This window comes from Alternaria conjuncta (genome assembly GCF_024043145.1).
Source record: "Alternaria conjuncta strain BMP 0040 chromosome Unknown scaffold_4, whole genome shotgun sequence".
Classification (NCBI taxonomy): domain Eukaryota; kingdom Fungi; phylum Ascomycota; class Dothideomycetes; order Pleosporales; family Pleosporaceae; genus Alternaria; species Alternaria conjuncta.
Window position 1 is genome coordinate 693,771 of NW_026250093.1, and position 12,131 is coordinate 705,901.

The 12,131-nt window shown below is 53.7% G+C and overlaps 5 protein-coding genes across 5 annotated transcripts; 3 read left to right on the forward strand and 2 right to left on the reverse strand.

Moving 5' to 3' along the window:
• Positions 1–74: 74 nt before the first annotated feature.
• J4E85_003058 (uncharacterized protein) lies at positions 75–1,970 on the reverse strand (the record flags this gene model as incomplete). Its single annotated transcript, XM_051467331.1, has 3 exons — positions 75–333; positions 384–762; positions 809–1,970. The coding sequence occupies 3 exons, from the start codon at positions 1,968–1,970 to the stop codon at positions 75–77; spliced, it is 1,800 nt and encodes a 599-aa protein (XP_051328490.1).
• Positions 1,971–2,335: 365 nt separating this feature from the next.
• J4E85_003059 (uncharacterized protein) lies at positions 2,336–4,130 on the forward strand (the record flags this gene model as incomplete). The annotated part of the gene is made up of 3 exons (XM_051467332.1): positions 2,336–2,566; positions 2,646–3,155; positions 3,207–4,130. 3 exons carry the CDS (start codon positions 2,336–2,338, stop codon positions 4,128–4,130), a joined length of 1,665 nt encoding a protein of 554 aa, XP_051328491.1.
• Positions 4,131–5,022: 892 nt separating this feature from the next.
• J4E85_003060 (uncharacterized protein) lies at positions 5,023–6,260 on the forward strand (the record flags this gene model as incomplete). Its single annotated transcript, XM_051467333.1, has 4 exons — positions 5,023–5,037; positions 5,086–5,181; positions 5,232–6,015; positions 6,067–6,260. The coding sequence occupies 4 exons, from the start codon at positions 5,023–5,025 to the stop codon at positions 6,258–6,260; spliced, it is 1,089 nt and encodes a 362-aa protein (XP_051328492.1).
• Positions 6,261–6,495: 235 nt separating this feature from the next.
• Positions 6,496–8,745, reverse strand: J4E85_003061 (uncharacterized protein; the record flags this gene model as incomplete). The annotated part of the gene is made up of 4 exons (XM_051467334.1): positions 6,496–6,922; positions 6,989–7,403; positions 7,452–7,846; positions 7,895–8,745. The coding sequence occupies 4 exons, from the start codon at positions 8,743–8,745 to the stop codon at positions 6,496–6,498; spliced, it is 2,088 nt and encodes a 695-aa protein (XP_051328493.1).
• A 1,729-nt stretch (positions 8,746–10,474) lies between these two features.
• J4E85_003062 (uncharacterized protein) lies at positions 10,475–11,834 on the forward strand (the record flags this gene model as incomplete). The annotated part of the gene is made up of 2 exons (XM_051467335.1): positions 10,475–10,755; positions 10,910–11,834. The coding sequence occupies 2 exons, from the start codon at positions 10,475–10,477 to the stop codon at positions 11,832–11,834; spliced, it is 1,206 nt and encodes a 401-aa protein (XP_051328494.1).
• Positions 11,835–12,131: the final 297 nt, after the last annotated feature.

Genomic DNA, 12,131 nt, shown 5'->3' on the forward strand with positions numbered 1-12,131 from the left:
TACACAGAGGGTATCAAGTAAAATGAGAGGCATACAAGGTATGCAGGTCAACCTGACTGTCGTAAAGAAAGGGCTTATTCCACAATCGCCGTCTGCGCGAGCCTATACATGCGTTGATAGCCAAATTCATGCTGGTCTTTTGTCGGGGGTACCTCGCAGCCATACTCTTCAATGCAAGCGTCAAAGGGCTTGTTCTGTAAGCGGTTGTCTCCCGGCGGTAGCGGCAGATCGTTTCCTCGATCTCGCAACTCGGTCTTGAGCTCCATCAGGTTACCCCACAAGATGAAGAGCTTCTCCTCGAGTTTCTTGAGAACCTTGGGCTGATTCGTGAGACTGCGAAAGTATTAGTAAGGTAGTAATCGTGAAGGAACAGGCTTGCTCACTCGACAGCGTTCATCTTTAGCAGAAACTGCGCAGCTTCATTGTTGACGACCACACGCAGTTTCTCGGCCACTGTATCGCGAGGGACGTTGGCATCTTCGAGTAGGAGAACGAATCCCCATTCCCACTTCTCGTTCGCATGGGCACCAGTCGAGCTCTGGCGCTTGGGATGCTTGTTCCACTTCCTGTCTCTTGTACTATGCGCGAAGAGCTTGATTTCAGGAGGATAAACATCTACTATCCGCACGCGAGATCGATGTCTGCAGTTGATGAATGGAAGTTCAAATGTGGTGTACTTTTCTGTTGTCGTCACCGTCCGGTGAGGGTTGTGTATGATCTCGGAGATTGTGGATAGTTTCATATGGGGGAAAGCGGCAGTGACTGAGGAGAGTCAGCATAGAAGAGAAGGAGGTCGGGGCGATCTTACCGTTTGTGTTGATACCACCCCGTCCTTTTTCCCATTCTCGTGCTGCTCGCTCGAGCTCTTCCACCTCGGTCAGCTTATCTGCTTGTTGCTTCAGTTTTTTGGCCTCTTTTTTCGCTTTGGCAGATTTGGCCGAAGGCTGTTTTGGTTCATTCTGCAACGCCTGAAAAGCTGTTTTGGTCTCGCGTTTCTTTTCGTACTCTTCTCGCCGTTTGTTAATTGCTTCGATCTCGCCCTCGTCCTTCAGGAGCATGATATCGACTTTCGAATCGTTCATTTTGTCTTCATGTAAAGCACCCTCCAACTTGCCATTCGTAGCCAGCTTGGCTCGCATGTTTCTTACAAAGACGAAGTCACCCTGGCCAAGGTTTTCCTGTATCCAAGCCGCATTTGCTCCATACACGGTGATGTTGAGGACCATGTGACCAAATGGACTACTCCAGCGCCTTTCTCTGACCGGGAAGTCTTTTTCCGAGTCTGGATCTGGGTAGTAGAGCATTTGTTCATTCGGAGTATAGTCGGTCACTTTCAAGTCGACTCGGTCACCTAACTGAGTATAGTAGAAGTCGACAACCTGTGCACAAACATCGTAGAAGGTATCGAGTTGCAGATCCTTGATTAAGGACTTCTTCCTTGCTGTCTTGGCTTTGAAAGCACTAATGGCCGCATGCTGCTTCACTTGTGGTGCTGCGCCCTTGGATGCATGCTTTAGATGTATAACAGCCATCTGCTCTGGAATCGTCGGGGGAGGGCCCCCAGTCCTTTCGTGAGGCAGCTTTTGACTGCCGGCCTGAAACGCCTCGCTCAGCCCCGGAACGGGAATCCTGTGGCTTGGGAAGACGACGATGTGGCAGGTCCTAGAACCAATGGCGTCCATGCGAAACTGGTACTCTTGCAGCTGCCACCTTCGGAGTATGACGACATCGCCAACGGTCTTGGGAAACTTGTCTTCGGTTGGTCTGAACAATCGGCAGGTGATGCTTGATTCACCTCCAACCTCACCAGACGTGAAGTCATCTTGAATAGTGAAGTTTAGGGCCATGTCCTGTCTTCGCGTTGTTTTGGGAAGATCAAGACTGACCAGCACGCCGATTAGACTGACCGTGGACTTCGCCTCGGTGGCATCTTTGATAGCCGTGAAGCCGTTGGGCAGCTGCAGCGGCATTGCAGCTGGAGATGGCCGAAAGCGGTTAGCGTGGACTGCAAGGCCGTCAAAGGAGAAGCAATTGCAGGAGAGGCGAAGTGGCTGAGACTAGGCCTTTGTCTGTCGTAGTGGTCTCGCAATACGGGCGTGCAGGTGTGACAAACAGCTGCAGGGTGGCGGGGGCATATCACTGCGACAGTCGCGACGCGTCGTGGTGGTTGCTTGGGTAGAGCGCTCGAGCCAAGCTGCTAGCGCCAATACCCGCTTCGCCGCTTCCGCTTTCAAAATCACCCCTCTGGTAGGAAAGTTTACTCCCCTTTACAAACAAACAGCCGCACCCAAATCTTGTCCGACTCCCACACTGCACGCCCACCAGAGTCGCTAGCATGGCCGACAAGTACATCCCCGAGCACCGTCGCACGACGTTCAAGGCGAAGAGCGCCTTCAAGCCAGACGAACTCCGCCGCCGCCGTGAAGAGCAACAGGTCGAGATCCGCCGGGCGAAGCGTGAGGAGAACCTCGCAAAGCGCCGCGGTATCGCTGGACGGGACCAGCCGGGCGCCTCGCTCGGCGCTGCCCCCGACAGCGACGATGAGGGCGGCAACATCGAGAGCCAGGTGCGTGTATACCCCACCATCCCGTGCCTCAGCGAGCACAGAGAGGGAGAGAGTAGCAGGCTGACATAACGCGATGTAGCTCAACGAGGAGCTCCCCCAGATGGTAAAGGGCGTCTTCTCGGAACAGATCGACGAGCAGATCCAGGCGACGACCAAGTTCCGCAAGCTGCTGTCCAAGGAGCGCAACCCCCCGATCGAGCGCGTTATCGAGACCGGCGTCGTGAGCCGCTTCGTCGAGTTCCTGCGCTCCCCGCACACGCTGGTGCAGTTCGAGGCCGCCTGGGCCCTCACCAACATCGCGTCGGGCTCGGCGCAACAGACACAGGTCGTCATCGAGGCGGGCGCCGTGCCCATCTTCGTCGAGCTGCTCAGCAGCCACGAGCCAGACGTGCGCGAGCAGGCCGTCTGGGCCCTGGGCAACATCGCCGGTGACAGCCCCGCCTGCCGCGACTTTGTCCTGCAGGCCGGTGCTCTCCGCCCGCTGCTGGCCCTGCTGGGCGACAGCCGCAAGCTCAGCATGCTGCGCAATGCCACCTGGACCCTGAGCAACTTCTGCCGCGGCAAGACCCCTCAGCCCGACTGGCAAACTGTGAGTTCTGCTCGCTGCCCCACTTAACTCGAGGTACTAATTGTCCAGCAGATCCAGCCTGCCCTGCCCGTGCTCGCCAAGCTCGTATACTCGCTCGACGACGAGGTCCTCATCGACGCCTGCTGGGCCATCTCGTACCTCTCCGATGGCTCCAACGACAAGATCCAGGCCGTCATCGAGGCCGGCATCCCCCGCCGCCTTGTGGAGCTGCTCATGCACGCCTCGACCTCCGTCCAGACCCCCGCCCTGCGCTCCGTCGGCAACATCGTGACTGGCGACGACGTCCAGACCCAGGTCATCATCAACTGCGGCTCGCTCCCCGCGCTGCTGTCCCTCCTCAGCTCCACCAAGGACGGAATCCGCAAGGAGGCCTGCTGGACCATCTCCAACATCACCGCCGGCAACTCGACCCAGATCCAGGCCGTCATCGATGCTAACATCATCCCCCCTCTGATCCACCTCCTCCAGAACGGCGACTTCAAGACGCGCAAGGAGGCCTGCTGGGCCATCTCCAACGCCACCAGCGGTGGTCTGCAGAAGCCTGCTCAGATCCGCTACCTCGTCCAGAGCGGCTGCATCAAGCCCCTCTGCGATCTCCTCGCCTGCCCCGACAACAAGATTATCCAGGTTGCCCTCGATGGTCTTGAGAACATTCTCAAGGTCGGCGAGATGGACAAGGAGGCCAGCGAGGGTGGTGCTGGCGGCGAGCCCATCAACCGCTACGCTCTCTTCATCGAAGAGGTCGGCGGCATGGAGAAGATCCACGAATGCCAGAACAACGCCAACGAGGAGATCTACATGAAGGCCTACAACATCATCGAGAAGTACTTCGCCGACGAGGAGGGTGAGGCGGAGAACATGGGCGAGGCCGGACCCCAGGTTAACCAGGACGGTCAGTTCGGCTTCGGCGCCGCTGGTCAGCAGCAACAACAAAACTTCAACTTCGCCAACGGAGGTGACTCCATGGACATGTAAGCGGGTCTAGGTCCGCGACAAGTCCGAAGTTGAAACGTTGCATTTCAGTGCAGCCCTTCCACCACGCTAGCCAGCCACGAGAGCACGACTAGTAGTGTTTGCAGTATCCTGGACGAACACGGAGATCATACACGATATGATACATGATCCACGGAAGTGCTATGATTGCGAGGACCTTTGTGTTTCCTTAGCAATACCCCCATCCTTTCCAGCTATCACTTCGCCATGATTTCAATGAAGCCTTAAAGATACACCGTCTTGTACCCCACCCATGTTCAATAACCGCATCATATCCCCGGCGTTGCGTGTTTGTCTAGCTTGTCTGAAGATCGGAATGGTTGGACTGGGCGGTCTGCTCTGGAATGGCGCTCTACACAATTGGGTGCAAGGGCAACATGCGCTCGCAGTCCAGCCGCGCCAGCCAGATAGCTGAATAAATCGCCGAGTAATCGGCTTACAACATAGCCTGGTCGACATGAATGAAGTTGCATGTGATTGTTGAACTAACAGTGCCGCTAGCTGGGAAAGTAACACGTGCGTCATCCGCGGAACCCTGATCACCCCGCCCCGGCATGCCTCCGCGAACCACGCGTGGGGTTAGCTATCTTTGCTCGCTCGCTTCGTGATAGCATGTCGCGTGTCTCAGGATGAAATCCGTAATATCGCGTGCGCGCATACGCGACGTCTCTGCAATCTGTGCAGAATCCAATGATATCCCAAGCAACGCCCTGGACCGATGGCGCAATCATCGCGAACACACCGCCGCCCCGAACTCGCAGCCAGCGCACCACCATCTTGACACAACTGCCATTCCACACATTCGGCACCAGGGTCACTACTTCTGCGTGATATGAGACGCTGAAGTTTGACTGCACAACAACAGATACTCAGCATGTGTAGGTTCATGGTAAGCAGAGCACCATAGACCTGCGCAGTACGCAGCTAACACCCACAGGTCTACAAAGGCAAGGATGAGATCCTCCTCTCCGAGCTCATTCTAAACCCTTCACACTCTATCCTCACGCAATCCTTCGACTCGCGCCTCCGCCTAGTACGTTACCATCCACCGCCCACATCACCCCTTCCACTAATCACCACCAGGACAGACGGCGCCCACACAACGGCGACGGTTTCGGCATCGGCTACTACACCTGCCCATCTCTCGGTCCCACGCCCTGCGTCTTCACCTCCACAATCCCAGCATGGAACTGCATAAACCTCTCGCGCATCGCGTCCAAAACCACATCGAGCCTCATCTTCGCCCACGTCCGCGCTACAACCGAGGGTAACCTCAGCGACAGCAACTGCCACCCCTTCAGCTACAAGAGCCTCATGTTCATGCACAACGGCGGCATAGGATGCTGGAAACAGATCAAGCGGAGACTGGCTATGAGTCTGGACGAGAAGTGGTTCAACGTTGTAGGCGGGAGTACGGATAGCGAGTGGGCGTTCGCTACCTTTCTCGATTGTCTCGATAAAGCTGGTATTTCACCCGATAGAGATGTGGAGCCTGGTGTAGGCTTCGGACATACGGTGCTGCGCAAAGCGATACTGAAGACGATTGAGCGGCTCAATGGCTTCATCAAAGACGTCGTGGGCGAACAAGGTGTCGGCGAGGAGGATAGCAGGAGTTTGCTCAACTTCGCTGTGACGGATGGTGTTAGCGTGGTTTGCTCGCGGTACGTGAGTAGTAAGACAGATGAGGCAGCAAGCCTCTTCTTCAGCAGCGGAACGAGTTGGCGCGAACTCAACGCTCAGTCCCAGGACTCTGATGCTGGTGTTTCTGTCGATGACGAGGAGAGAGAGAGGGACTACGTTATGGAACGTAGGGACAAGGGGAGTGACATCGTGCTTGTGGCTAGTGAGCCGTTGACGTTTGAGAGGGGTATGTTATTCTTCACGACCTTTCTGGTGCATCGTGTGCTAACGAGAACAGATAACTGGGTTACGGTCCCCACGAATAGTACGCTTACCATATCGAAGCAGACAGTCATGATTCATCCCATTGTCGATGAGTTTTACAGCCCCAACCCGGCGCACGAGCGGAGCGCGAACTTCGCGCAGGCGAAAGGGCAGACAGTCACGGGTAGTGATAAGAGGGTCCTAGGTGCTGTCGGGGACGCGGCTTAGTGAAGAACTTAGAGAGTCAGAAATATTGTATTGGGTTGGCCGTAGCCTTGGGAATCTACGTGACGGCCGTAATCTAGTCCAAATAAGTCATCATGTAATGGTTGCGTTGCATATTGCACTTGTATTCCGAAAGCAGACGCGAGCCAGTCAGCCAGCCCCATGTTGGAATTCGACTCTCCTCTGTTGTCGAGGTAGATTGAGGATATTGCCCCTTGACGGTTCGTGTGTCGCGATATCAAGGTTTCCGCTTGAGGACGTTGCTGCTAGCCAAAGACTCCATCCACAGCCTTGCTTTCTCCCTCTCTATTTTGACCACATCTGGCTGGTCCTGACCTGGGGACTTCTTCTCTGCCATCTTCTTGTCCGACATTGCTTTCTCAATAATGGGATGAGTCTTGTCGTCGCGCACCGAATACGATGCCTCTGCCCTATAGGGATTGATGTTGACTGAAGCTTCATCTTCCATGAGAGGACCATAGTCTCGAACCACGGTCTGGCAGAACTCCTTCCAACCTCTACTCAAGATTTCTTGCCCCCGTTCCTGTTCTTTGGTGTTGAGGCAGCTGTATTCAATACTCCATTTTGCCAGCTGCTTCCAGCTCCAAAGCGACATGGTGGGGTCGCCGACCATGATTTGGTAGAATTCGTGTGACATTGAGTTGCTGTGCGCATTGTTAGTACCGAACTCGTTCGCGATGCAAAAGGTTCGCATGGGCGGTATCTCTTACCTGAAGAGTGATGGGTTGTCTGAGTTGACTGTACAAGGTATGCCCGCAGCCAGCAGTTCTGGGTATGGGTGTTCTTTGACGTTTCTGCAAAGGTGCAAAAGCTCATTCGAGATAGGACAAAGCTCAATGCAGATACCCTTGCTGGTCTTCGTCTTCTTGAATTTCTCAATGAGATGGGTATGCTTCATGAGCGCGTATCCGTGGCCAATGCGCTTCGATTCCAGCGCCACTGCGTCGTAGAGGTTGGAGTTCTCCGGATCGGAGGAGCCCCCGGTGTCGAGCAGTGTCTCACCGGCGTGGAACATGAAAGGTATGTCCAGTTTGAGTTTCTTACACGTTTCCTGGAATGTAACGAGCTCTTTCCTATAAAACCCAATGTGGTTGGGCCGGTCCTCCGCGCCCACGAGATCAAAACCTAAGGGTGTTAGAAACGGTTGCGCTTTGAGTGTCAGATGCTGCTTACCACAAATAAGATCCGGGAATTCCATCTTGAGCGCTATGCAATCTCTCATCTCCTTTTGCATAAGCGGTATGGGAATAGATCGTGGTGTGCAATATATGATCTTGAGTCCAAACGGGAACTTGTCATCGTTGCCATGCTGCTCTGCAAGCATTCTCCTCTTTTCCTTCATTCCATCTACAATGAGTCGCATCTGTTCGTGGTTCTTGATGCGCTTCTCGTGAATGCCGCTGTCGGCAGGAATGAACTTGTCCAAAAGCATTGGTCGTAGTTCGGCGTACATGACGTTCTCCTCGATCATGCGGTCAATAGCATCGCCTATGTATTCTTTGTAGACGCTCTCATAGTTTAGTAAGCCTTTGAAAGCCCTGGTAGCTTGGTTGAAGCGAGCCCATACTCTGTGTATACGTTAGTGAGTACTGCGATGATGTAGGAGCAACACATACCCATTCACAGTCTGTGTAGGCCCATAGGCTTCATCAAGGCTAAGAACCATCTTCGATCTTAACCAGTTCTCAGCGGGACGAAGCTTGGTAGGCTTTGTCTGCCCACAGTGTTGTGGCTGTCCAGCTTGAAAAGTCTCAGGTTCTTCGTCTTGGTATTCACCTGGGAACTTTCTTTCAAATTCCTCCTGGAAGTCTGACCATGGCATCCAGGTAGTCTTCAGATAGCTTTCAGCCTTCGGGTTTTCCTGATCCATTAGTTTGGGATAAGAGTCCGAGAAGATGTTGACACCAGGGTCGACGGTTGTTGGGTCGCAGATATTGAAAATCATCTCAGTCTCCCCCAGATGCTCCTTCTTCGTGATTGGTATGATACTGCGGATGTACATGTTCTTCATCTTGCGCGCTCGTACAAGAAGTATCTCAGGATGCAGTTCGGCATTGAAGTGAAGATGTAACAAAGCGCCCTTTGGAACGTTCCTGGCGATTTGGTATAGCTTGCTTTCGTTGTCTATGCGGTCCTTGTTGGTAAGATATTGACCGCCCATGTCACGATCATTTTCTAAAGGCAGCGCTTCTGACGGTCGGTTACCGAAAGTAACAACCCGCTCATACTCGCGAATCGCTCGGATGATGGCAGCAGCCCTTTCCTCAAGCTTGTCGTCTTTGGATCTGGATTTATCCTTGGGTCTCACTGGTCGATCCCAAGCACTCTCGTTCTCTGCTTTCACGAGATCCTGTGTCTTCTTCTCGTGAGCAGTGGCTACTTGATCAATACCTTCCAGAACGGCTTTGAACTGGATCTCCGCCCTCTTCTGAAACTCGGTCAGGTCCTCAGCGTTTGGGGAAGACATCTCGACGGTCTTTGGTTCTCCTGAATGTAGTGGTATCTTCCTAGTAGGTTGGGGGCTGAGGGCCCTCTTTCTCTTCTTTGGTGAGTCAGCTACAGTCATAACTGGTCGGTTTGAGTCTCCTGGAGAGTTGTGCCTGTCACGTACAAAGCTACATCCAAAAGTCAACACAGCCGCGATAAACATGAGCCTTCACTTGGAGACTCACAATGTGGGGATGACAATACCACACGTTGCCAACAACCCCGGACGGGTTCTGTGGGACTCACTCGAAGTTTTGGGTTCGGCGTCAGTGGGCATGCCGATGACGGTGGAATGAAGAAGCGTCTATCACCGGCTGCTCATGCCACTTGCGATGAGACTGCAGGTACAATGATATGAAGCGACACGACTGGTTCACGCCGCTCTCGGTGACCTTTCTCGATTGACCGGTTCGGGCTGTGTATGATTCGGAATATCCAACACAATCCTTAGATCCCGTGAAACGAGGTTGGTTCAAGGCACACCCCGTGACTAGATAGTGCTCTAACCAGGCGATTGATATGGTGTACCAAATTCAAGTACCGCTGTCCCGCTTGTCGGCCTATTGCACGTAGCGAACTAGGTTAGTATTGGAATTCACAAGGTAGTCGCGGCTGTGGTTTGTTCGCTGCGCCTCATACCCCGCGGCTAAGGAAATGCGCGAGGCTGGGAGACGAGTGATGCCTGGAGCGATGGCCACGACCAAGTACATATGTCGTAGCGGCAGGATCAAAAGAAAGCGTGAGAAGGGGAAGAAAATGGCGACGTTGGCCCTGACTAGACGATGACGTTTCTTGCGCTCATAGATTTTGATGACTGGGAAGGAGCGATGCCACCAGCACTATCCATGCCTGAGGACACGCAAGACAGAAGGAAGGAGCAACCACATACATCAGCGCACGCTTTTTTGCGTTCGATTCTTCCTTCTCTTGACAGCTCGAGTGAATGCGACACCACTTTTAACGTCTTTTCAGCGCAAACCTCGACGTTTCGTACAGTTGTCGCTATCGGATCGTGTCACGGGGATGTCAGCCTGGTGCGTGCGCCTGTTCTGGTGTTGCGAGCAGCAGGCGAAGATGGCGATCACAGACGAGTTCAAGCTCCACTCGCAGTCGGGGCGCAGCGATCCAAACTTTCGCGATGTCGTTGCGACAAGCGGATCAGTTACTAGAAAGAAGTTGGAAGTCAAGCTGAAGCTGGGCAGGACTGCCCATCGCTCACACGATGAAGGAGGCTATGCAAAAGCCTCATGCATTCTGCCATACGCCGGATAACCCTGGAGCCTAGCCACTGGCCCTGTCAGCCATGTTGCCCCTCACTTCTTCAGCCTGAGGCACCCAATAGCTGCACAAGCCCCAATCCATGGGGGCTGTGGGATTGCACAAACTTCCGTGTCCTCGAGACAGCGACTGTGCCTCCCTGACCGGAGTGGAATGAGGTGCCACACGCAGATCCGGTGGGCGCTGCACGCATGTTTTGGCCCCCAGCGTCTACGCTGTACGCGCGCCTTTTCCTGCTCCACGCTGGGGCTTCGTCTTCATCATACATGCCTTTTTTTTCGCCTCAATCCTGGCTCTGTTGTATATACGCTTGCGGCCCTTCTGTCACTGCATCATAGCGCGTCGATTCGGATTTATGCATCGTTCCCATCACATTCAGCTTCGGCCATCAGTTTGCACTGAGTTTTGAAGATCGCCTGTATCTTAGCGACATGTATTGGCTGCCCGCAGATGAGAACGGGAAGATATCACTCAATGAACTACAACTAGATATCGTTGGTTTCCTCGCCATCTTGGGCGAGGGTTCCGTGCTCGCCAATGCTCAGGTTTCGACGCTTTCGAAATGGATATTCCTACCACGGTTGATCCCGGCACCTCAAGCCCTGATGAGGCCGACGAGACCCTTTCAACTAGAGCCATCCCGGGGTCACGTAACCGGCATCGTCTCGGGGAACCACAGGGATCACATCAATCATATCGGAAACATCGTCTGGTAAGTGCATCTTCTCGGTCAAACTCGGTAGTCGCCAGCTGCCACGAGGTACTTCCCCACACGTCTACCGTGGACCGGAGTCAACAATGCACTAGCCATCACACGTACCAATCTACAACCATAGCATAACCCTGCCATACTAACAAATTACCAGTGACGCGAATAACCTAAACCCCTTCTCCGTACGGGTTGTCAAAATCAAACGCGTCCACGACCGACCGCTCAAGGCCAAGACCTTTGGCCCACTCACAATCGTAAACTTCATCGGCTTCGCCCTCTCTGCTCTCCTCCTTGCGCTATCGATATGGCAGGACGATGGCATGTCGGTGGTAGCGACGGTACTCCTCTCGCTTCTTTCCAGTCTGATCGGACTGGGTAACAAGTGGGAGCTGGAACTACCCTCGCGGAAATACAAAAAGACACCCGTACCGGGGGGAGATGTTGTCATTCGATATCCAAAGGGGTCTTTCCTGATCGTGCGTTGTGAGGAGGACGTGGCCCGAGAACTCTACTTCGCACCAGAGAACATCAACTACCTCTTGACGCACGGTCCGGCATACCGAATTTTGAGTTTGGTGGGCACTATGATGCTTATGGGAGGCGTCATCTGTCTCGCCAATGCTCAGATTCAGGTTCAGATCGCCTGGGCCGGTTCCTACATGCTACTGGGCGCTTCGTACTGGGTTGTCGCTGCCTTGCACAGCAAGTTGCACTGGGACACCTCGTGTTATGAAGTTGAAAACGAGTGCCTCTCTGACTCCGATATGGACAAGAAAGGATACCCTTCGGAAAACGAGACGTTCACACAAGCTCTCTGGAGGGCCATTTGTGTCAGCAAAGGCATTGCATGGGTTAAAATGAGCGATGCTTGTCCTGATACCGAGGCCTGGCACGAATGGCTCCTAGAGGCAAAGGCATGTAGTGAAGACTTCCAAACGGTTGAAGACCAGGCGAAGTCGAGAGGCAAAACAATGTGGGAGGTCCCCGAATGGGACGCACAGGGCTCTCTGGGGAGACTGCTGGCTGAGCATGCGGGACGCCAGAAAAAACTCATTAGACAGAAGGTCGAGTCAGCTTGACCAGTTTCATCGGGCTTCATGGACATTCATTTTGGGGTTATGCATAGCGCTGGGACACGACCTTTCGGATCCTCATACGACGAACGAACTATTACACAACAAAACTCCTTCTAGGACGATCGATCATTATACGATTTACGATTTACGATTTACGACTGAGAACGACGACTTCACCGCGACGCCATCGCTGCCATCATCTTGTACCATCGTACAACACTGGAAACCTACATCGAGCCTTCATTTATACGTCTCGCATCGTTAGCGCTTTGAGCGTTCTTGTATCTATAGCATTTTTCA